Source organism: Aythya ferina, assembly GCF_964211825.1.
Source record: "Aythya ferina genome assembly, chromosome: 7".
Classification (NCBI taxonomy): domain Eukaryota; kingdom Metazoa; phylum Chordata; class Aves; order Anseriformes; family Anatidae; genus Aythya; species Aythya ferina.
The window spans coordinates 30,353,639-30,377,227 of record NC_140302.1 but is presented as its reverse complement, the minus strand read 5'-3'; the positions used below and the strand labels follow the sequence as shown (position 1 = coordinate 30,377,227).

Genomic DNA, 23,589 nt, shown 5'->3' with positions numbered 1-23,589 from the left:
ATTCAAATAAATGACTACATACATCTGAAGCTTGCAACTAGTTTTCTGGAATCAGAAATGTCTCTGAAAAGGGATTAGTTGTTTAAAGTTGTTTAAAATTAATAACATCCTACAAGGATCTTCTTTAGGGAAGAGACAAAATTTATAGAGAATTCTGCTCCGACAGCACTGGCTATTAAGAAATATAGTTCCAACCTCTTGGAATTATCCTAGTTAACCCGGTGGATCAGAATACTCTTTGATACTGATGCTGCAGATCAAACCTTGCCAGTCTTTAAACTGCAGCTGTGTCATGAGAGGGGAAAAAACACCTTTCCACATCTCAGGCAGAACTTGGTCAGTTTCCAAAAAGATCAATTCCTACCTTCTTAATAAAATATATCTTGCAGTTCTGTTAATGATGGAGCTTGGAGGGCTCTTGGTGTAGAAAAACTAGTGAAGATTATTCACTTATGGTTTACCATAACTGGAGGCATCTACTGATCAGTGGGTTTGTAAACTATTCTGGACAATCATCCAGTATCACTAGAGTTGAGCTGTTTCAGAGAGTTTATTATGGGATTGCATTGTCAGATATAACCTAAACAGCCCACAGGTCCCGTTAAGTATTTCTCGATGATAACACTAGTCTTCCTCTCAAATGAGACCGCATCATTACCTTAAAAGGAAAGTGTTCATTCTAAAAAACAGTACATAGAAAACAAAGCTTGTGTTATAGGAACTTGGCTGTGCGTGTAGTAGACTGTGTTGTCCATTCATGGGCAACAACGAAGAAACTAAATATGGATAGCTGTTGAACTTGAGGGAGGATAAAACACACTCAAAAAAAGCCCCACACTTTTAAATGAATAAAATTTGATTTTAATGTAAATTAAAGGCAGATACAAACTGTGGTTTAACCAAACAGCACCAAAAGGCATGCTGACAGAGCCTGCATAAAATTGTTTTAAAACTCTCAAAGATTAGCTTCTGTGACACTTCATATGATACACCACATATTCACTTGTCTGAAGACTTTTTTTGTGATAGCTTCTGGAAAACAAATAATTGAATTACAGAAAATCCAGTCAAATAAGTTCACTGTGTTCTATACAGAGAAGCTTTTAAACATTATGCTGTTTTGTTTCTGAAGTTTGACAAGCATAATAAAATTAATGGATGAAGTAAAAGAAAGTTGTATTCCTCCAAAAGAAATTTAAAAATCATCATGACAGTCAGTAATACAAATTTTCCATGACTGATATTCTGCTACTGATGACAGTAGCAGCTGCATCTTCATGCAGCTCAATCAGGGGCTCTGAAATGAACCTTTAAAAACCCTTAATTTCCAAAAATGGGACTTCAAAATGTTTTTTATCTTTGTATTATTTCACAGACTGACAATCAAGAAATTTGAAGTTAAGATTGACACTTAGAGGAAAACACACTTTATTTTTTTTGTGAAGAACTTGTGAGTGGACAAAATACTTCCATAAAGGATGCTATTATAGCCCTATTTCTAATATTCCCATCTTTCATTTAACTGACAGCTGGAATTAAAGATTAAATTATCTCCTAAATGCCTACTCTTTTTGCAGCTTTCAAGAAATTAATGATTAGTGCTAGTCTCCCAAATAGGTCTTGTGCTAAAAATGTATCTTTAAATTCTTTTCTGTGCTTCTTTTTTTCCATGAGAAATGATATTCCTGGACATTTGGAAATAATAGGGTAAAACAAATGAGAATCGAGTGCACCTGCAATGCAAGGATGTTTGGCTGTGTACGTAGTATGAAAAACCCGCTTATCTAAAACCACTGTTAATCATCTTAAATTACACATTTAGAACCAAGATTATCAAACACTTAAAATATGTAGGGAAAATGGCATACCATTTGCAGAATTTCAATTTCCGTTCGAAGAGTCTCGTAGATACTTTCCCAATCATCATCTCTGTAATTTTCCAATTCTTTCTTAAGCCTATGTTCAAAAACAAAAAATAAATCAGGGAACGGCTGTTTGGATTACGTTGTTCAGCTTTGGACCCAGTCGTCAAGTTGACTTATGTGAGACAACCCTCATTGATCCATTTGCATGATCAGGACTTAAGTTTGCTAGTTTTGTAGTTGGCAGTCAGTATGCCACTCTCACGCAGTATCACTGGATTTCATCCATCACTGCCAGTTGTGGTGGCAACGTGAGGAACCTCGAAAAATGTCGGTTTGGGTTTTTACACAGTATATCTCGACTAACAGTGCTTCATTAGACAGATTTCTAGACTATGCTGTTATAAACCATAAAAGATTTATAGCCTCATTAGTCATCATTTTCCTTATTTAAACATGTGAGTTTGAGTGTTGATAGTTGGGAAATACCATATGGTCCTGTTCTTACTTTACTTGGGCATCCACTCGGAGCTGCTGGCGAGGACAGAGTATCGGATTAGACGGGGCCTCTGCCTGACCGCACGGGGCAGTTCTCGTGCAGCCCTCGCTCCGTGCCCCTCCGCAGGCTCCTTGGCTGTTGCTGCTGTTCTCTCCCCACTGCTCCAGCCCTTCCTGACTGCTTTCCCAATAGTCTCAGACAGAAATTCTCTAACTTCTCTACAGTGAGGACTACTTTTAATATAGGGATTATTCCCATTCAAGAGAGGATTGGGTTTTCCCCATTCTTTCAAGTTTATATGATAGCCCCTATGGCTTCTGTCTCTTGCAGGCATAAAGCAGTTTTTACAAATAGGTCCTGATTTTACTATCAGTATGGAAACAATTAATAAAACCAAATGTTTTTATTCTCAATTGCTGCAGCTACTGAGTCGCTGCAGCTCTTCTCCAAATATTTTCATAGAATGAAAAGAGACAGGGGGATTACCTAACGCTGTCTACAAACAATGCTCACAAATCCAGTGTTTTTAAAACCAGAAAATATAGTTTATTTTGGGGGTAAAAAGTCCTTTATAGAAAAAGATATTCCAAAGGGAATATCAGCGTTCAGGAAATACTCGAGTCATTGGTCCTGCTAAAAGTAGAGGCCTAAATTTTGCACAACACTGACTATATTGGTTTAGATTAATGCTCTGTAGGCCAGGAGAAATTTTCACTGAGAGAAGCTCAGTTCAAGGTCTAAGATCAGCTTCTGATCTTGGTTAAATCAGGTTAAGTTCATTGCCTTCCCTCCTCATTTTTTCTCTGTGCTCTCTGCTACTGTTATTTTAGTACCCTAATTTAAGACAAACACACACACACACGGACACACCAAAAAGAAAAAAAAAAAAAAAAAAAAAAAAAAATCCCTGCTTTGCTGAATTTACTTTAACAGGCTTTTTTTTTTTTTTTTTTTTTTTTTTTTTAATCTCTGAGAAAACGTTCTCTCATTGTATTCCACATTGGAACATTGATGCATAGCCTGTTTGCAGCTTGTCAACTAAGAATGATACCCATCCATGTTTAGGTGTATGCTAAGGACAAAACTAAGCTAATTTGTGTCTTGGGGTTGTGAATTAATTACTATCGATGATGTGCTTCTGTGAAGTTTTGGATATGGATTTTTAAATTTTATATAAAATATTTTATAGAACTTTTAAATGTGACGAAAGGACAACTCCTTATATAGTATCAGGTAGTGGTGATAGAAGTCATTTATTCAAATGTGGTGTTTAATTTTTACATTAATCAATTGATTTTGCTTTCAGGTCTTCCTTCTTTCTTATTTAGAAGCTAGATAATTAAAGTATGTGCCAGGAATATTATACTCACAAAACAAGGGCTGTCTGTTAGGCTGCAGTCTACACAATTAATGCGCTGGAGATGCCTGACTCACTGAATAAATGATGAAGTTTTACCAGAAGGAATGTGAGACAATGGAACTATTCAAAATAATGCTTAACCTGGAAGCAGACTTAGCTTTTTTATTTTACACTTAAGATAAACAGGATACTCATATTCATCTTTTCACTATCGAATCAAATGTGCAAACCAATTATTCATGGAACTATACTGTCTAGATGTAGGGCAGGTTATCTGTCACCTTTGGAAATGGAAAGAGATGTGCCTTTTGCCAGAACAAGGATTAATATGACAATTATACTCTCCTTACAACTATGATAAAAAGCAAATCTGTTTAAAAAACAAAACAACAACAACAAAAACTGAAAAGATAAATTATTTTTTTCATCTTCCACATCCTTTGTTCTTATTTTTAGCACTTTGATCTTCTAGAGGGCAATCAAAGGTATCTTTTAAAAAAAAGTTCATTACACTGGATTGACGCTGTATTAGTATATTGCAGAATCACAGGGAATGGGCTCTAATGACTAAATGGGCTGGAAATGCCATGTTTGTGGAAGGAGGTTTGCAAAACCTTCTTGAAGATAAGGCTATGTTTTATTACTGGTATTTAAATCAAGTAGGTGGGACAAAAGCATCAGATTTTTTCTTCAGACGCTAGCTCGCCCAAAACTACTCAACCATCAGTGGCCTGTTTTACATTACTCTCAAATGCTAGAACTGACAAAGAGATGAAGATGGAGATCACTGAAGATGATCGATTTTGCAGCTTTGAAATGAGCACATCTATTAAACATCATTGGTGTTTGTGGCTGATATGCACTCTACTTGAATTTTAGCTGTATATGCAGAAGGTAAATTGGAAAAATAATAGTGAAATCAATAGTTGTTGGTATTATGAATTGAACTGTGATGAAAAAAATATTATTGTCAGACAGATTCCTCTGAAAGTCATCCACAGGCTCGTATTACTGAACCAAGACTTAGTAGCCAAAACTTGCACTCTAAGAAAATGATTTTTGTGTAAAGAGGTCTCAAAGCAGAAATAGTTTTGTGAATATGCATTTTAGAGGTCTTTTTTGTCTAAGTGGAAGACAGATCCAACCTGGTAATTGTCGGGGTTGCAAAAGGAACAGACTCTTTTTTGCTTATGTTTCAATGAGACAAGAAAAATATTTTTTTCCTTGTTCTTCTTGCCTCTGACTTGTGTATGATCATTATTCTATTTTTTAACCATATGTACGAGGGAAAACATTAGGGTATTATAAGCAGAATTGCTTGATTCTGGTATACAGGGAATAGAATTTATGACACAAAACTGAAAGTTCCCTAACTTCCAGAGTATCTATGTTGATTTTCCTGAACTTTACCAGCAAGGACAGGAGAAACATTTATCAAGGTTTTTAAGACTTTAAATAAACTGAAGAAAAGAATAAAAGACTGGTTTACTGTCTCAAGGAAAAGCAGAGCTAATGCATTGGGGCCATTCAGTCTCAGTTCAGGTCTGGGACTAAATTAATGTGTATGATTCTAAAGTGAGTGAAAGATTTTGCTGGGAATCTACGATTTGCTATTAAACAGAAAATACTATTGATACAGCTGAAGAAGTCAATGAATTTCATAGTATTATCAATTGATTGAAGAAAGGAGTATGTGCTCAGTGGAGCAGAAATAGTAATAATAAATACTAGCAGGAAGATTAAACTAACAAAAGCAAACCATATACTAGGCTATGTAACAACTGGAACTATGTAATGCAAATAAAAATAAATGGAATAATGTTAAAGAAAAATAGGGGAGAGATTCCAAATGAAGCATTACAAATAAAGTTGCCACACAGTATTCCAACTGAGGTTGCCTTGACCTAAGTTATGCTGAGTCAGCGATGTTACAACTCATGTGGTTTTTGTGGGAAATAACTCTTGCTTTTATTTTTTTTCCACAGCTATATTTGCTTTCATTGTTTATAGTTATCTTCTGATAACATAGTATGCTAAGGCCCCGCTCCTTTGCTTCCGGGTATCTAGTAGTGAAGTCCTAAGTACAAGTACTTAATATATAATATTATATATTAATATATATAATTACATTTCTCCTCCTGTATATAATTACTTTCCTTCTCTCTTTTATTTACTTCATTCTGCAAGGACTAGAGTTCTTCATGCTATTTTCTTAAAATCAATTTCTATTCCATAGTTATTATTTTAAAAATTGGACAAAATCAGCTGTGACTGCAGTTACCTTCTTCCAGCTCTTTTTACTTATGTATTTTTTCAGCCCTATTACTGTTATTTCTATCAGTCATTTCCTTACTCAAAATTTTTAATGTGTCTTTAAATTTAAAGTGTGCCTTTTAGTACTGCTATATCTCATAAAAATAAAAGAAAATAAACCATAATATATTTTTCTCTAATTTTTGGAGACGTACATACTCAAAATAAATTAAATTTTCTTTAGTCCTTATCCATAACTATATCTTTACTCAACATTCAAAGTTTAGTTAGTTTTTTCCAGTGCCTTATTAGTATTAGAACAATCTTGTAAATGCAATAGCAGTAGCTGGTGGAATTAACAGTGTGTGCTTCTCACAACCTTTTGTAATTCTTTGATGGATTTGGGAGAAATTTTATGAAACTGCAGATATGGTATAGGGCATATTTCTCAGATCAAAGATAAATTGCTGTAATTTGAATTAGCTGGCTACACTCTTCAGGTGAAATGCAATTTACTTTAAGATATATACTTAATTGTAATGAAGATTCTTGCCTTGCCAGCTACTTTTGATATTGATTTTTAAGCTGGGACTAGGTATGTGATCCAATAACAGACTTAGAAGGTGGCCTGGGAGCTACATATATCAGGTTATTGATGCTGACTGTCTCTCATGTTTGTTCTAAGGAAGCATTAAACACGTTGGTATTTTTGCCATTTAAAAAATGTTGTGGCTTCCTACATCATAAAAAAGACAGAATCAAATTTTGTGCTTTATAGAAAAAGTATGAATTTTTGATCCACGGTGCTTGTGTTCTGTCAAAATATTCCTCTCTGTATAATGTATACTATATATGATTTTCAGTAAAAACTAAAACTATATTCCTGCAATAGATTCTCTATGGGGGAAGGAGGACTTGGGGGAAACAGAAGGTGTGGGGGAGAAGCCTTCATTAAAAGAAAACCTTCTTTAGAAAATCTGGTCTTCTTGATGGCCTCCTTGTAAGTATTGTAGGGCAGTTAGGTCCTCCCAGAAGGGCTATATATACTGTATTATTTGTAACATACTTTAAATTACCTTTCATTTTCTTAATTCAATAGCCCAGATGAAGTCATTAATAGGTTAAAAAAAAAAATAAAAATGGTAAGAGGTGTACAAGGATAAAAAGGTGTGGGATATGGGATACTTCTAAACAGCACAGTGCTGTGACATAGAGAAGTAGATAAATGAGGATTGCCTGCGTAGCAAGCAACAGAAAAGCAGAATCTATTAGTGCTGACAGAAGTGCAGTGACGTAGCTCTGCTGCTTCTGGCAGCTGAGTTAACTTGTTCAAAGCTTTCTTTCTCTATCAAGCACAAATATATTAGATCAAAGGCCAGAGCAAGATAAATTAGGATTTAGACAAATCTGCCATAAATTATGTCCAGTATCTGAAATGCAAACATATAAACAAACTGCAGTATAGTTACACCATAATGAGTGTTTGCTTTTCATGATAGTAGTAACAGTAGCAGTAGCACTTTATATTTTGCACTACATGCAATTATCAAATAATGTAAGTTAATCCTGACCACAAAATTAGGCACTTCATGAAGTAAAAGATCTCATCATCCTTCTTGATTTAGCTGTAAATGACACTTGCTGTTTTTCTAGTTATTAAAATTCAGCATATTTTATCCCGTTTTGTCTTCAACCTAGGTAAAAAATTGTAGTTCCATGGAGCTATGATTTAATTTTACTAGGTAAAAAGACAGACATGTATGGGCTTGAATGACTTGCCTGGGATCTCACAGTGAATCAGTGGCAGAGCTGGGGATTTAAAGTATTGCTGCTTGCTACTTCTGTAACTTACACACAGGAAACCTGTTACAGAAAACTAATTATGACGATTTGAATATTAAGTGGCATTATGGCAGTAAACTAATCCACGGGAAGTGTATTATTTAGAAGAAAGCTGACAACCTCATGTATCACAAAACCTAATATATTATGGCGGAATGAATAATGTAAAGTAGTGCATTATTATGGCCTATCTTACAACTGCAACAGAATTGCAACTGTTATTATTATTTACACTGTCCTATATGTATATGTTGAATGCAAAGTTTTTGCTACTGTATGCAGAATTGTAAGCTAATTAATTTTTATGTTGAGGGAATTTTGGCTATGTCTCAGAGCCATGTAAGAGGTTGTAGAGAGTCAGTAATAGGGCCGATATATCATTTTTCTTTCAGAAACTGGTATTCAGCAAAAAAAAATTGGTCTTTAACAAATCATCTTTCAGAAAAATGCCCAGAGTTCCCTGCTAAATTTTATTTCTTCATTGAACAATTTCTGAAAAATATACTATATTTATTTTAGTCAAGAACAAATAAATGTATAGGAGAAAAAAGTGATGTTACAAAAGTTCTGTTTTCCCTAATATTTTCTGTTAGAGAATAATTTGGACCAGTTCTTCTAAGAGGAATTTGCATTGTCTATTAAATATTTTTAAACACCCCTAGGCACTTTCACATGGAGCACCATAAAATTAGAAAAAGAGTTACTTTTGTGATGGGGGGCTTTTGGCATTGAAACTTTTTTTTTCTTTTTCTTTTTTTTTTTTGTTAAAGTCCATTACATGCTTTTGTGTATGGTGAAAATGTGAATGTCACACTTGAGCAAGCTACAACAAATGAGTCATGACTACTCGCTTCCTGGGGAGCAATATTGACTATTAAGGGAGACTGTGCAAGGTCTTCTGTCTTGTTTAAATCTTCAAGATTTTGTTGTAAACTAGCTTAATTAGAAGTCAAACTAGAACTGATGGCAGGGACAGCAGAGAAAATAAATCTGCATTAAGTTCAGTGCAAAGCACGCCTGATCTAAAGAGGTTTTTGTGGCCCATCCAGTCCATCATCATTTGGGCAGTCAGTACATACAGCATGATGGGTAGTTCCTCAATATTCTCTGTACCACCACCACTATTTTTACAAAGACTGAAGAAACCTACCACTCATGGAGCAGGCTTTTGCCCACCCTCCAAGTATGACTGTGACTTCCTTGCAAATGCTTTCAGTTTTTAGATCATTGCAGCATGTATGTAAGGGTGAAAGGCTGTAATAAACAAGGGGAATTTGTGTTCCGTAATAAACACAATTGGTTCTTCTGATTTCCAATGAATTGTATAGGAATATACAAAAAATAGTCATTACTACTGGAACTGGAACTACAGACCTAAAATTATATTTAAGAATCTACTAACATGAGACTCTTACCTTAAACATTCCGGATCGGTCTGAGGTTTTTCAGTGACTTGGACTTTCTCAGTTTCTAAATGTTTTGTTGTTCCTTCAGCCTCCTTGATTAATTTCTCAAGGTCTAAACATACATTTATAACATCGTTATTGTTTTATTAATCATGCATATTCAATGACAGTCTGCATTTTCTAAATTTATCTTTTTTTTTTTTTTTTTTCTGTGAACCTGTAGGATAAAGGCACCCGAATAATGAACATGTATTATTTTACTGTTGTAATCGATATATACACTACAATCTTTTAGAAAAATTTGTTCACTTTCCCAAACAATCTGTGGCCATATTTATAGCCTGTCTTTCCTAGCTCATTTACTGTTACATGTTACTTATACATTTGCAAAAAAAGGAAATTAAACCATTTTTAGATTTTTTTAACCCAAATTTCAAAATAATTCCTATTGCCTGTCATCACCTATGAAATGGAACCTTTGCTGGTTCTCTTTGAATAGTTGTTTCTTTTACTGGGGTTCTTGTGTATTTGACACCTTCTTGCCAGCCTTGTGTGTGGATCTCTTTTTTTATGCATTGCCTTTAATACACAAATGTCAGTAAAAAATAACAGCTGAGTTTAGAACTCAGAGACAGTTTTGGCTTGGTCCTCTATCAGTCCAAGCCATGTTGCGTAAACATTCGAATTTTAGTAACATTCTTTAATTACAGGTAAATGGCTTTTAAACAACACTTAGGTTGTTTTTAAGTTCACTTTGAAACATGTAATTCTCCATTTAAGTATTTGTCTTACTAGCAAAAGTAGAATTTTCTTTTTCATATTTATAGGTTATGATTCTGCAAAACTGTATGCCTCACTATCAGTGGCATTCAATATAAATCTTAATGAAATCCACAATACTTGTTACAAACATATTTTAAAATGATGTATTACATAACATAAACCATAAAAAGTCTTATTTCTATGATTTCTTTTTGCTGAGAAAAATAACTTGACAGAAAGGATTCTGCAGAATCATTTGTCAAGACAGAAATAATTACCACAACAAGTGATTATCAAGAGCACCTTTGAGTTCATTTTGGAGAGTAAATAATTCCTGCTTTAATTCATTCTTCTGCAGCTGGAGAGCATTTAACTGAACACTTTTATGTTCCATTGCCTCCATTTCTAAAATTAAAAAAATATATTTTAAGTTAAAATGCATTGCAGTTTTAGTCTTCATAATATAAACTTAAATACTCTTTACTACTTCTACTCATCTTTATCTATTGAAAAAGAACCTTAAATACAACCAACATCAGTTGTATCTAACCCAGTTCACAGGAAATATGTTATATAATGTATTCCTCATTGTGAAAAGAAATGTTTTTTAATGTTCTTAAGATGTTTACATGTTTTGTTGACTGGGCATAAAAATAATTGCAGATCTTTTGCTTTAGAGTTACTTCAGCTATAAAGGAAGATGACTTATTGAATAGGTCATAAATAAACACCTTTCAGCAGGACTAAAAGGAAAACACCACAACATATTTTGTTTAGTGTTATGGGTGCTTGAACCAGAATGTTGACAGCATCTGGAATTAACTGTCATCCACTCCCCTCCCCACCCAACCAGATGTCCTCAAATAAATTGCTTGTTATTAGTTATTTTATCCTGTTCACTTTTAGCTGATAGTATGCTCAGGGCTGCAGCAGTCAGAAAGCCAGACAAGATGTATCTCAAAATGTGCAATTTAAAAAGGATGTAATTGAGACAGCAGCTGAACCTAGAGAGGTTAGTCATCTTTCATGTTCTGCTGATCTAGCCTTCAAGAGACCATTTGACTGATCAGATTTGTCTGAATATTTAATTCTATCAAATAAATTAATCATTAAAAATAATAGGTGCCACCAAATACAGACTTTTTTTTTTCTCCAGTTGTAGATCAGAATCAGAGACCTATCAAATACAGAAAGTATAACCAAATACAAACTCTGATAGACAGTTTTATTTCAGTAACTTTACATCAGAAGTCATGGAATACAAAGTGCTGACACTTGATGAATCATGAGACTGGATAAGACTTTGAGGGGTCATCTGGAGCCTTCTTCCCCCTAAAGGCTATAGCATCAGCTATACCTCTGTCACTTCTGACAGATGCTTGTAAAACCTGCTTTTAAAGACATTTGGTAATGGAGAATCTACGATTTCCTACGGCAGATTGTTTCAATTGTTCACTCCTCTTATTTCTTTGAAAAATTTCTCAAACAGCCAGCAGATGCTTCCTTACTGTTGTTTAAGCTTGCTACTTTTTATTCAGTTCACTACAGGTATCAAGAATCACTTTCCTTCTTCCAGAACCCTTTAGACATTTTAAGACTGATACCCATCTTCCAGCAATCTTTTCCTCCATAGTTTAAATAGTTCAATTTCTTTCCTTTTTTTCCCCTACATCCTCCAAATCTCTGATCACTCTCACTGTTCCCATGTGGACTGTCTCCAGCAGGTCCACATGTTTTCTTGAAATGCAACATCCAAGACTAGATACACAGTACTCCAGCTAAGAATTTAACTGCCCTAAATAAAGTGGAAGATTGTTTTGCATGTCTTAGAGGTCAGAATTATGTTTCTGTGTCTCAGTATGGTGTCGATATTCTGATGTCATTGACTTGTGTTTAGCTTGTGATCCATGATGACTCCAGTGTCCTTGCTGAAGGATTGTTTCTTGGTCTGACCCACTGTTCTGGGAAATCTCATATACTGTATTTTAGCTCAGGGAAACTCTGGCTATAAAAGACCAGTCATACCAGATAACTCTGCACATAATTTTCTGAAACTAAGAAAATTTACAAAATTCAACCAAAGGTGACTACAATCATTGCAAACCTAACATAGTATGCTATGTATGGCAGTGCCGTTCCGTGCTAGCTGACATTAGACATTGGGAGCAACTTTTACAGATCTGCTTCTCCTTATGATTTTGGTCCTTATGCTTACGGTTTGAAATGACTGAAGAGGTTGGAGAGTAGAAAAGGCTTTAATAATCTTTGTGTAACATGGTATGTCAGACCACTCTCTTTCACTTTAGTGCTAAGAGGTAGTTCCAGACAGCAGGAGAATGTGATTGAAATTATTATTTTGCACACCTATATTTTATTGATTTGTATTCTCTGGTAATCCAAGATGAAATCATTTAATATAGGACTTACCATTTTTTAACAGAGATGCCTCGTTCTCTAAATCATTTATTTCAGTCTTGGCTCTTTTTTTAATCAGAAGATCTCTATTACTTGTTAGTCCATATTCATTGTTAAACTCTGTTATTTCCCTAGCAAAATTATCTTCCTCTTCAGTCATTTTTCTCTTCGCATCTGTCTGAAAAAACGAAAGGGAAAACCGAGTATTCAGATGAAAAAAATAAAGTATTTGTTAAGCTAAGCAGAGGGAAACCTACTTATCATTTATCCTTAAACTTTACACACGCTATGTATTTATTTTCCTGACTTATGAGAACATGAAAATGGTCTACAGCTCTATCATTTTGTCTGCTGTCGTATTTTTTTTTTCCTGACAAAGTGGAGGTTATATTCTTCATAGAAAAACATTTTTAAAATCACCAGATTGTGTTACAGACTTGTGTCAGCTGTTTTTGAGTTCAACTCATTATTGAAATTAGTAGCAAGTTCTGTTTAAAGTCAGTAGCATACTATGGCTATTCTTTTTTAGATTGTTATTAAATTAATTAAAGGTGTTGTCTATTCCTGTGCAGAAGGCAGACTCGCTTCATCACCATTGATACCTACTATGAAAGCTATAATTGATAGGCAGACACTTTCATTTTCTGGGGAAAAAGAAAAAATCTAAAGGCAAGGGTAATAATAAATTCCTCAAAAAAATCTTAATGGACTAAATTAAAAGAAATAACCTTACGTACAGGAAGAAAGAAAGAATCTATATATCAAACCTGACTGATTGCAATTAAATAAATTTCACGCTTCTTCAGAGGATAGTAATTTTTTTGCCTTTTAACTGAATAATCTTACTATGATATCTGTGATGATATTTATATTATTTCTTTTTCTTTTTCTTTTTTCTCCTCTATTTAAGATAGGGAATACTTTGGATGCTGAAGTAGTATTACTTAATTAAAATGATTATTTGCTTAAGGGTTTAGTGGTGATAATGCTGATTCATAATGAATATTGAAAATTCAGCTCTGTTGATATGAAGTACAAATACATATGCAGAGAAGAGTATTCATGCATGGATTTACTTAGCATCTAAAGACTCAAGGATCCACAATGAAGAAAGAGGAAGACAATATTCAGGTTAGCATGACAGTAAATTAAAAAGATTACTGTCTGTATGTTGCAAGTAGCTGCCTTTTAAGACTTGGCTGATTGTGGCCTCAAAGAGATTGTGCGGAATGTCGTGATTCCTAAAACATTCTATTGGCCTCCCTCAGATTTTCCTTTGATACTTCTCAATCTGCTTTATTGTGGTTGAGGAAGTCCAAACTAAGGTGTGATTTTCCTACTTTTACAAAGTAGTTCATATGTCAGAATTGGAATTCAGTCATATCAGAAATTAGAAACTGAAGTTAAGAACGCTAAATCAGCTTTGTCGATAAAAGGCAGCACACGTTACCTTTGATCATTAAGCCGAGGACTAAATTTAAAATTCAAAGTGGGAATTTAGCCATGTTTACATTTGTATGTATGCTAGAGTCAAAAATAATAATAATAACATTGGATTATTCAGATTTATAACATTAATTCTTCCATATTTTCAAATTTAAAGCTGAATACACTCATACAGTACAAACAAGCTGTTTGAATGCTGAAGCTGGAAACATACAAAGTTTTTATGAAGAATGCTTTTTTGATTAGTAAGTTCAGTTTTCTGTTTCTCTAAGCTGTCTTCATGTTTCTTCAGAATTTCTAAGAAGAACATTTTTTCAGACAGATGCTGAACCTTCCAAGAGAAAACAAAGTTATGAAATAAGGTTATTGTTTTATTATTTCATATACTTTCATATTGGAAATAAGGATCTAGGCCCAGTTAAAACACAGCTGGCGTAGCTGCTGGACTAGAAAAAGCATAGCAGCACTCTTCCCCCCCCCCCCCCCCCTTCCCCCCAGTAATCTTTCATTATACCACTAAGCTTTGGAAAAAAATTCTCTCTTTAAAAAACAGATTTGGTGCTGGCCTTTCTATCTAAAATAATATTTTTTTAAGTTTATCCAGGTTAGGCAAAACCTTATCAGGTTAAAAATAGGAAGAATATTGATCACATAGAATCTTTTACTCAGCCTTAGTACAGTGTCCTCCATCTTGTTGCATCTCATAGCAAAGCAGAAAATAACATCAGAGGGTCAGAGGCCCAACATCATTGTTCTGATGGAAGTTACCTGAATGGCTGTATACGTCATCAGCTCTGCAATGCTAGTATTGCATAGGTGAAGGGGGAACAAAACTCTTTTTTTTTTATTTTTTCTTAGCTAAAGAAATATAATGGTAAGACTGTTGATAGTCTAAAGACAGTTTTGTCATAAGGTCCTCCCCACTCCCACCACCTATACTTCTAGTTTGCATATAGCTTTAATTATAGTTTTATTAATTTTAAATGTCAATTTATCTGATAGAAGATACAAATAATATAGATGATTTGGAGAGGGTACAGATGAAGTGCCTCTGTTATCAAAAGGAGGACGATAATGGAATCAAATGTCCTAAGACTAGCACGAGACAATCAGAAAGGAAAGGACCAGACTTTTTTCTCATCCCTAATATGTTTGGCATGATAAGCGTCAAGGAGCTGCTTGCCTTAGCAATATTTATTTTGCATCTTAATTCAAAGAGAGTAGATGATCTTATAGCACTGTAATTATATTATTGAACATAACTAACTGCAGTGTAGTTTCTCCATCTGTAAGATGCCTACTTAATCTATATATTAGCAATAGATTTTTTTTGAAGAAATCATTCAGCCATGAAAGGAAAAATGCTATAATTCAGGTTGTAATTACATGCTAACTGATTTTACAGAACAGGGGAAATAAATAGCATTTCCTGGGAACCTTTGGTTGACCACAGGCAGTCTCTGTGAAATAGTTGTCAAAACACTTTTAAATTCAGTCTCATCTGCTTGCTCAGGTATAAGCTCTTGTGCATGCATATGCTTGGATATCTATGCTTATAAAGCACAGTTATTTGTTATTTGGGACAAATTAAACAGCGTTAGCTGAACAGCAATGCTTAATGTTATTTGAATTACGTAAACTATTCTAGACATATGTAAACTTAATTCCTGTACTGAAAAATAAATTACTTTAAATAATTTAAATATCTCTATAATCTTTGAACCAAAATAGGGTCTGATTGCAATGCATTTTTCCATTCCACTTACTTTCTGTATCACGTCCTATATATAAATGAATCAATGTCAGAATAAACAGGCAAGTAAAATATACTTTTGTGGACACCAGTTAGAATATTATTAATCCTGATGGGTAAAGCACTTAAGATTTAATTAGGAATAATTCTTCAGCTCTTCCCATTAGCCATTTACAATAATAGCTGTGCTCCTGGGACATTCTATACCTACCGCAGAAACCGTGATTGTAAATCACAATGCATCAATAACAAATTAGTACTATAAACATAAACTAGTGATGTTCATAAATAAATGTAGGAGGAAGACTACAAAGGACTTTATCTAACAAACAACACCCAGCCATCTGTGATAAATTTAAATAAATTTAAATAGTAAATAAATTACTATTTAAAAGTTATTTTGGGCTCTGAGATTGTTGCATGCATAAATGCAAACATGTGACTAACTGCTTGCAAGGTTTACAATTTATAACAGTAAATATTTGTATATTTGTTCAGTTTTTTTTTTCCTGACCCCATCACAGTAATGTTGGTATTTACTATACATAGTATATAGCCTTCAAAAAAAGACAAAAGAGCCTGTTTTTGGAAAGATGACAATCATGCCCAAAACATTTAATTTTGCATCTAGGTGAAGTAATTTCCCAAAGGTTCGTGAAGCTGTTTATTTAAATGACAGGACACAACAGTTTTAACTTCAAAGGAGACTCCATAAGCTTTCTTGTCGTGCATACACATTCCACCAATGCAGATACTTAAGAGCACAAGGATGATATTTAGACTTCACTTTCAGGCACAAGCAAATGGATTTTTAAATCACTTGTACTGACAGGTATTAACGGTGAAGAAGTTCTGCAAAATTGAAAGTTTAAATCTAAATCTATGTCTTCCATTTGGATAAATGGAAAGCATAATAAAATCTTAAAAGCACCAAAGAGATTTGGAAACTTTCCTGTCTTCAGTGTCCCTAGCAAAACTCTAAGGCCTGGTATAACTGTGAACCCAGGAATCCTTTGTATATGACTCAAGATCCTGTGAAGTAAACACAATGAATTTTTCCATATATTCTCTGTGAAATAAATAACAACTTTAAGGAGTGGCAGGGAACAAAATAGGAATGGTTTCCAGACCCCTGAATGAATGCATATGGTAAAAGAGCAAGTGCTGTAACAACCTCCAAGAGTGTTCAGTCTGGGCTGCTCACGCCATGCTTCAACAGTTAATCTGCTCCCTGCCCAGCTCTTTTCCCGGGGAGCAGGGATGACTTCATTTGCTGTCTTCAGTGATTCCAGATTTTGGAAGTATTATCTGGAAATGTGTCTAGCCTTGAGGTGAGAAAGTCCCTGAACACATCCAGAGGTCAGTCTGAAGGCTGGCATTTGTGAGAGGAAAGCCATAGACATACCTTTGCCCTCATGAAATACATACATTTTCTGGCAATGATCACTACAGAAACACATGCTGTAAGTTTTCTCAATGCTCTCTCACTCACTAGGTGAAGCATATGCCTTGAAAATGTTTATGAATCTATTTCTGAAAAGAATAGATCATATGCTTGTAAACATAATGTATTTCATTATAATGTGTACTATAAATATGCCTGCTTACCTTAGTTTCTAATGTTATTTTTGCCGTGCTCAGCTCTTCTTTCATTTGGTTAATTTTCTCATGGCTTCGGTTTATGTCGAATTTAGCTGCAACACAACAAAAACCCGTAAACACATGTGGTTACATAAAAACATGCCTCTGGCAAGCAGCAGCCAGGCTGGCTGCCTGCCAAGCTTTTGCCAACGCTCCCCTCACAACAGCGTGGCGGGGGCACTCTGCTTTTCCTAGGATCCTCTGGAAAATGGAGAGGCCATTTAGCGTGGTCAGCGTAGCTGCTCTACCCACAAGATGTCAGCCACGGGGCTGACCTTGTTGGATGAGGCGCCTCTTTTCCCCTGCCTGCTTCTCTGTGAGCTGGATTTGCTGGAACAAAGCATCCAGGTTCATTTCTGACTTTTTTTTTTTGTGTGTGTGTGAGCAAGTTTTCAGGTGTGTGAGGGCTCTCCAGGGCTCACTGCCTTGTGGAGGGCTGGTTGCTGAAAGACATGGATGTCCTGAGGGAAGCTGAGGATGGGCCAAGCCACAGCCCTTCCCTCACGGCTCAGCCCTGGGCCCTGCCAGGCCTCGTCTCTGCCCTTTGGCTTTGGCCTCCCTGGGGATGGCTCCTCCAAGGGTCTGGAAAGAAACTCCAGACCGCGAAGAGAAGTCACCTCCAAAGACAGGACCCAGCCGTAGCAGAAGAAGTGAGGAGGGGCTGTGGAAAGTGCAGGGGTGAGGGTGAACCCTGGGCAGATGGAAACGTGAAGAGCTGGGTCGGGGAGAGCACAGCAAGTGCTGAGGGAGCCCAGGCAGCAAATAGGAAAAAAGCAGGCACAGAAGCAACAGAGCAGGGGGCAGGACATAGGAGATATTTGGCTATTCTAAAGGCATCTGACTGGCTAAATCTTGTCAAACTTGAGTGCATTTGTGAAACGTTGATTCTGACCCAGGGTTTGGGGAGTTTTGATCAAACAGCTCTGACTTTATTTCTCTGGGGCCAAATGATTTATATTGTTCTTGTGTTTTTCAAAAGCTGGTTTGATTTTTTTTTTTTTCCATCCCCCTTTTTTTTTTTTTTTTTTTTTTTTCTGTGGAGTGTTCATCATCCATTTTTAATAATGTAGCTGTTCATATTTATTTGTGTTTTGAAGATTGATGCCTAACCTTAGCAGTTAGGGAAGTAGGCTAAAATCTGCAATTGTCATACAATCCCCAAGAAGACAGTAAAGCTGACTACATCAAAATGAATTTTCCGTGATCAGGCTCAACTCAGCTGCGTCACTGTTAACGTGGCAGGACAGAGTTTCTATCCCAGCTGGGCTTTGTACATAAGGATCTGAGTCTAACCTGCTGTACAGTCTTTTGGAGCAGTCTTGCAGATGAGATTATTGCGCTGCTTTTTGGTTTGTACATTACGTAATGGAATACCTGCAAATGTAAAAAGCTAGTTGAAAATATAATTCTTATTGCAAGATTTGTTCCTATGTCTTGAAAAGAACTAACTGCATTCCCTACAGGGCGTACCTATGCAAAGTTGGCCTATTTGCTTTGAGGTAGAGAAAGCCTGGAGGAAAGGAGCTCGATACCCTTCCAGCCTTTTCAACATTGAGAAAGATTAGGATTATTGACAATCTTGTTTTGTTTAAGAGTTTTCCTCAGAGGAGCTACTGTCAGAATAGACTGCAGCAGCAAAGTTCAGAAATTAGAAGATCTTTGACCACAAAAAGCAAAGCAATATACATGTGAGTACAGATGCCTTGGTAGTGAAAAAGCTGTTCTTATTTTGTAGAATGAAACTGAGAATTCTGTAAAAATGTTATGTTATAGCATTTATTACTTAAAAAGCATCGTGTTATAGCTGGTAGTATGCTATAAAATGGTGCTTTTAAAGAGAAGACATTGCTCTATGTAAGAAAGAAAATGTGAGTTCTGATGAAATTTAAAAACCTGAAACGAGCACATTATGTTGCAGGAAATGCAATTATTTTTTAAAATGGAGCAAAGTGCAACTGAAGGAGAAGAGTTCACAAAAGTGAATTTAGAAAATGTTTCAGAAGTGAAGCTTCCTACCCAAAGGCCAAAGCAAAAGCGGATGAGTCAAGCGGGAACATTTGGTGATTGAGACAGTGATTTGTTACACAGGTCTGATGAGTGAAAAAGTCATTTTACAAAATTCAAGAAAATGAACTGCTCTATCAGTGGATCAAGGAGAAAAGAAAATGAAAAGCATTCTTTGAAGTTTTTGAGACTTGACTGCTTTTGTGTTTCAAACTGAAAAAGCTGCTCTAGGCTGGGGTAGTGTTCAGTGTCACTTATTAAAGAAACGACTGTTTTTTTCTTGGAGGGTGCTTCAATGTCTCTAATTATGGCAAGGGAACTGCTCACCCTAGAAAGAAGAGTCTGGCTCCAACTATACTTCTCACTGTCTGAGAATGACCATTCAGCATGATTAACAGTTCTGTAAAAGATTCCTTCAGAGACTGAAAAAAATACAAAGTGGGATAAGTCTGAAATTAAGCTTGATAGCTTTTGACTCCTACAGATATGTGCTTGATTTTACATGTAAATAACTCATCAGTTCAGGATCGTAGAAAGCAAACCATGCATGTGAAAAGTACAAGTGCTTTCAGAATCAGGATAAGGGCCATTACTTCAAAGGTGTGTAGTTACCTAGCTCTTGTGGAAATAGATGAGATGTTACGACCCCAAATATTTCTAAATAAAAGTAAAATGTGAATTACTTTTGCTTGACTCCCACTTCTGCAAAGTATAACATCTTTTATAAATTGCTAGCTGTTAGAAAGGTGACTTTAATTTTACTCTTCTGGTCATATCAGTATGTCCTAATCTTAATCTATATCTGTATCTTAATCACTGTGCTGTAATCAGGTCATGTCTTTCTAGTGTACTTCAAAATTCGTAATTGCCCTTTGTAATCAGTCTGCTGTGCTAATAGTAAGTTTCTTCTATTAGTTTCTTCTCTAGTTTGTGTAGAAAGAAGGAAAGATTTTGTTTGCAATTTCAACTCAGTATAAAAGTATTTCAGTGTAATTTATTTCTAAATTCTTCATTCTTAGATTATTTCAAAAATTGTTTTTCTGAAAGCCAAAGATGAAAGAAGCAAAAGTAAAGCAGTTGCAGGTTATAGATAATACAATATAGTCTTCACAGTAAAAAAAAATACATAGTGGAAGCTCAAAATGACATGATAGTAGTTACAAATCATTTAATGTTTTTAACATTATCAATATTACTTTTACCATATACAAATGACTCTGATTTTGAACTGTTGTATTTATAACAAACCTGCTTCACAAGCTACATCTTTTTTGTTTTTTCTTTGATCGTGGTCACCTTTCTGTTTGCCACCGATTTATGCCCTAACTTTTTTTCCACCCTACATGAAGGAAAAAATAAGTTATTCTGTAGCATAAATCCACACCTATCATTTTGTGTTCAGGGCTGAAGTCTGAGCTATCCTTTACTGGAAATTACATATCTATGTATTAAAGAAAGAGCAGTAACCACTTGGAGCGTGGTGTTGAGCAGCAGTGCTGATGGAGGGGGACCACTAATAGTGAGAAACCCAGTAATTATTTAGCAAAAGTAACATAAAAAATAGCCAATATTTGAAATTAATTTGATAAGGTGCCTTTTAAAATCAAAGCTTTAGCTCTACTATTTAAAGCATCATTGTTAAAGCACAGCAAGGCATTTTAATGTAATAAGTAATAATAGTAAAATGTAGTAAAGAGGTTTTAATGCAAAAAACATTTTATTTTTTTTTTTTGTTCCCCCCTCCCACTGATCACCCATTGCATGGCAGGGGAGCCTGGAGCTGTTTTGCTTCTTCCATCACCTGCTTCCTTCCCAGGCTCAGCAGGATGCAAGGAGCATGGGGCAGCAGAACAGGAACTCAGTGATCTCTGCTTAAATATGAGTTCCTAATGATAATAAAAACCGAAATAAAAACTTCAGCTATTTCTGAAAACCTGGAGCAGGACAGCAGAGAAGAATATTAAAGTGCACTAATAACCTATAATTTATTGCCTCTCAAATCCCTGATGAATGCAGATTAAACACAGCCTAGTCATTATCTCTGAAAGAGTGAGAGCAAACCACCAAGCCACCGGCTGGAAGCTCTCCATTTCTAGTGGACTCCTCAGAAAGGGACTCATGAATGCACACCCTGTTTCCTGCTTGTAACAGGGAGGAAACTACAAAAATCCATATAAGAAAAAAGATGGGAAAACATAGAAGTAAATCCTTAATAAGCTATATGCAAACAGCATATCTATCTGTGCCCAGAGTTTCTATTTGTTTTCTTTTTTTTTTTTTTTTTCAGGTGACAAAATTGTGAATTAGGGAAAAGTCATGTGTATTTATAATTTATTAAAAACCACTTTAAGAAGCAAATTTGTACTCCTCCTAATGTGTCTGGTTGCAATGGAGAATTCACTAAACTCTCTTCCATTTTGTTAGGAATGTAAACAACTTCACAACAGATGTTCTTTACAAGGAGAGAGCCTGCTATTTGCATTATGATATCTCCATTTGAGTCTTATATCCAAGAGTTTGTATAATTCCATCTGGAAAGGCTTCGAGGATCCCTTGGGTAACAAAAGCAGAGATTACTTTTTTGTATTTTTAAATCTAAGCTTTCTATTGTCTTCAGTTGCAATAACACAGCACATGTTACACAGGTATCCACATTGCTCCTCTGCGGTGTTTTGGAGTCTAGTTCAGTTGTCTGTTCTGCTGACAGACGATTATCTTGGAACTTTTTTACTCTGCTCTTCTGTAGTATTTGGATAAGTGACAAATTAGGCTCTCATTTTGAAACATTTATCAGAGCTCTTATTTAGCTTGGCATAATGATAGTAACTTTTGTAATGGAGAAAGAACTTTTCAGATCTGGAGTGCGCACTGCAATGCAAAATAATGCCTTGGTTATACATTGTCATACAAAATTTTCTTATTTTGTTTTCCTTGGAAAACTGCCATTTGCATAAATATTACTTATCATTGAGTAGGCGCGGGGAAAGCTACAACAGTGAAAAAAATACTTTTAATTATTTGTGTCTTCCATGTATGAAAGAGACTGGGGATTTTTTTGCAAAACTGTAAGTAAATTATCCATTATGTTGTAATGTCCTATAAGAAGATGGGTGCTGTTAAATCTTCTCAATACAGGGGTGTGAAAAACAAACAAACAAACAAAAAACTAACATTTTGAGGACTTGGGCTTTCATGCAAGTTATGTAATCTTGAGCTGAAGTACAGTAATCAATCTGTTGAAAATCCTTCATGTTTAATCGATTTGGTATGGTATGTTTCCTATTACCAGAAAATACCAGGACATTGGTTTATCTCTTTTTGTTGCATAAATTTTACCTTAAACAGAGAAGAATCTTAATGGACACTGAAGCATAGAAAAATAATTATTTTACAGTTAATTCATGAAAGTAAAATTAATCCTTTTTTTTTTTTTCTCACTTACATTGATCTCAGAAACTCACATACAATGCTGATAAATTATTAGAAGAGCAGCTGTCATTATTTCTTTGTTCCTTCTATTTCAGGAGACTTCAAGATGTTTATTTTGGTTCTTTAAGTTTTGTTTCTACTTAATACTGCAAATGTAGGGAAAAAAAAAGTATAGATGACCAAAACCACTTTATTATCCTTATTCATAACAGGAGAAGTATTTAATGCTAGGTTAGATAACTGTTAGACCTTTGCTGTATCCATTAAAGCCAACTGAGTTTGTCTGTATGCTGGAAATAATTACCATGCAAAACCAGGAGATGTCCATTATACTTCTAGACCTCTATGCTAATTATTTTCATAATATTAATTTTATGGTTCCATCTATCATGCTCCTGTTTATAAATATGGCAGTTTCCTTACACATTTGGAAGACATGGATACATACTACTGACCTGAGTCGGGCAGCATTAAGGGCCTGGTACAGACTATACCAATTCCATGCAAGTGCCCAAACCATGGAAAAAAAATCCTATTTGAGGAATGGGAATCTCAGTTTGACCAAAATATATATTCTGAATCCGAAAACTTTCTCTTAGCACAACTACTGAAACTGCATGATCTCTTAAAACCTCTCAGCAAAATTGGGCCATATGGTATTTTTCTGTGACAAACTGTTTTGTAGGAAGGGTCCCAATTCTAATTATTTATTCAGACAAAAGCTGTTGTCCTCACTCCTTCAAAACAATCTGAATGGTTTTCAGAATACTTCTTTCCTCCAAACTGTTGTGGAAAAGGTCTGTGCTACCTTCAGGTTTTAAAAGCTGCTTTGTAAATCCAAGTTAAAAAAGAAATCTCTGTAATACTGTACCCTCTATTTCCCATATTTTCAGCCCTTTGTGGGCAGAAAAACATAT

General features: G+C 35.2%; 2 protein-coding genes across 6 annotated transcripts in view; one reads left to right on the top strand and one right to left on the bottom strand.

The window, feature by feature from the left end:
• The window catches only part of GFRA1 (GDNF family receptor alpha 1), a 258,834-nt gene that overhangs the window by 71,646 nt on the left and 163,599 nt on the right, over positions 1-23,589 (top strand). The gene's annotated exons all lie outside the window — the stretch shown is intronic.
• CCDC172 (coiled-coil domain containing 172) lies at positions 845-18,076 on the bottom strand. Of its 4 annotated transcripts, none has more exons than XM_084526812.1 (8): positions 17,515-18,076; positions 17,207-17,292; positions 14,060-14,176; positions 12,412-12,577; positions 10,288-10,389; positions 9,232-9,334; positions 1,869-1,956; positions 845-1,032 (listed from the first exon to the last, which is right to left on the bottom strand). In XM_084526812.1, exons 1-8 carry the CDS (start codon positions 17,591-17,593, stop codon positions 1,000-1,002), a joined length of 774 nt encoding a protein of 257 aa, XP_084382938.1. In that variant the 5' UTR covers positions 17,594-18,076; the 3' UTR covers positions 845-999. The 4 variants fall into 4 exon arrangements, with proteins under 4 accessions (XP_084382938.1, XP_084382941.1, XP_084382940.1 ...); XM_084526815.1 differs by having other exon boundaries at positions 17,857-17,959; XM_084526814.1 differs by lacking the exon at positions 17,515-18,076 and adding an exon at positions 17,402-17,428.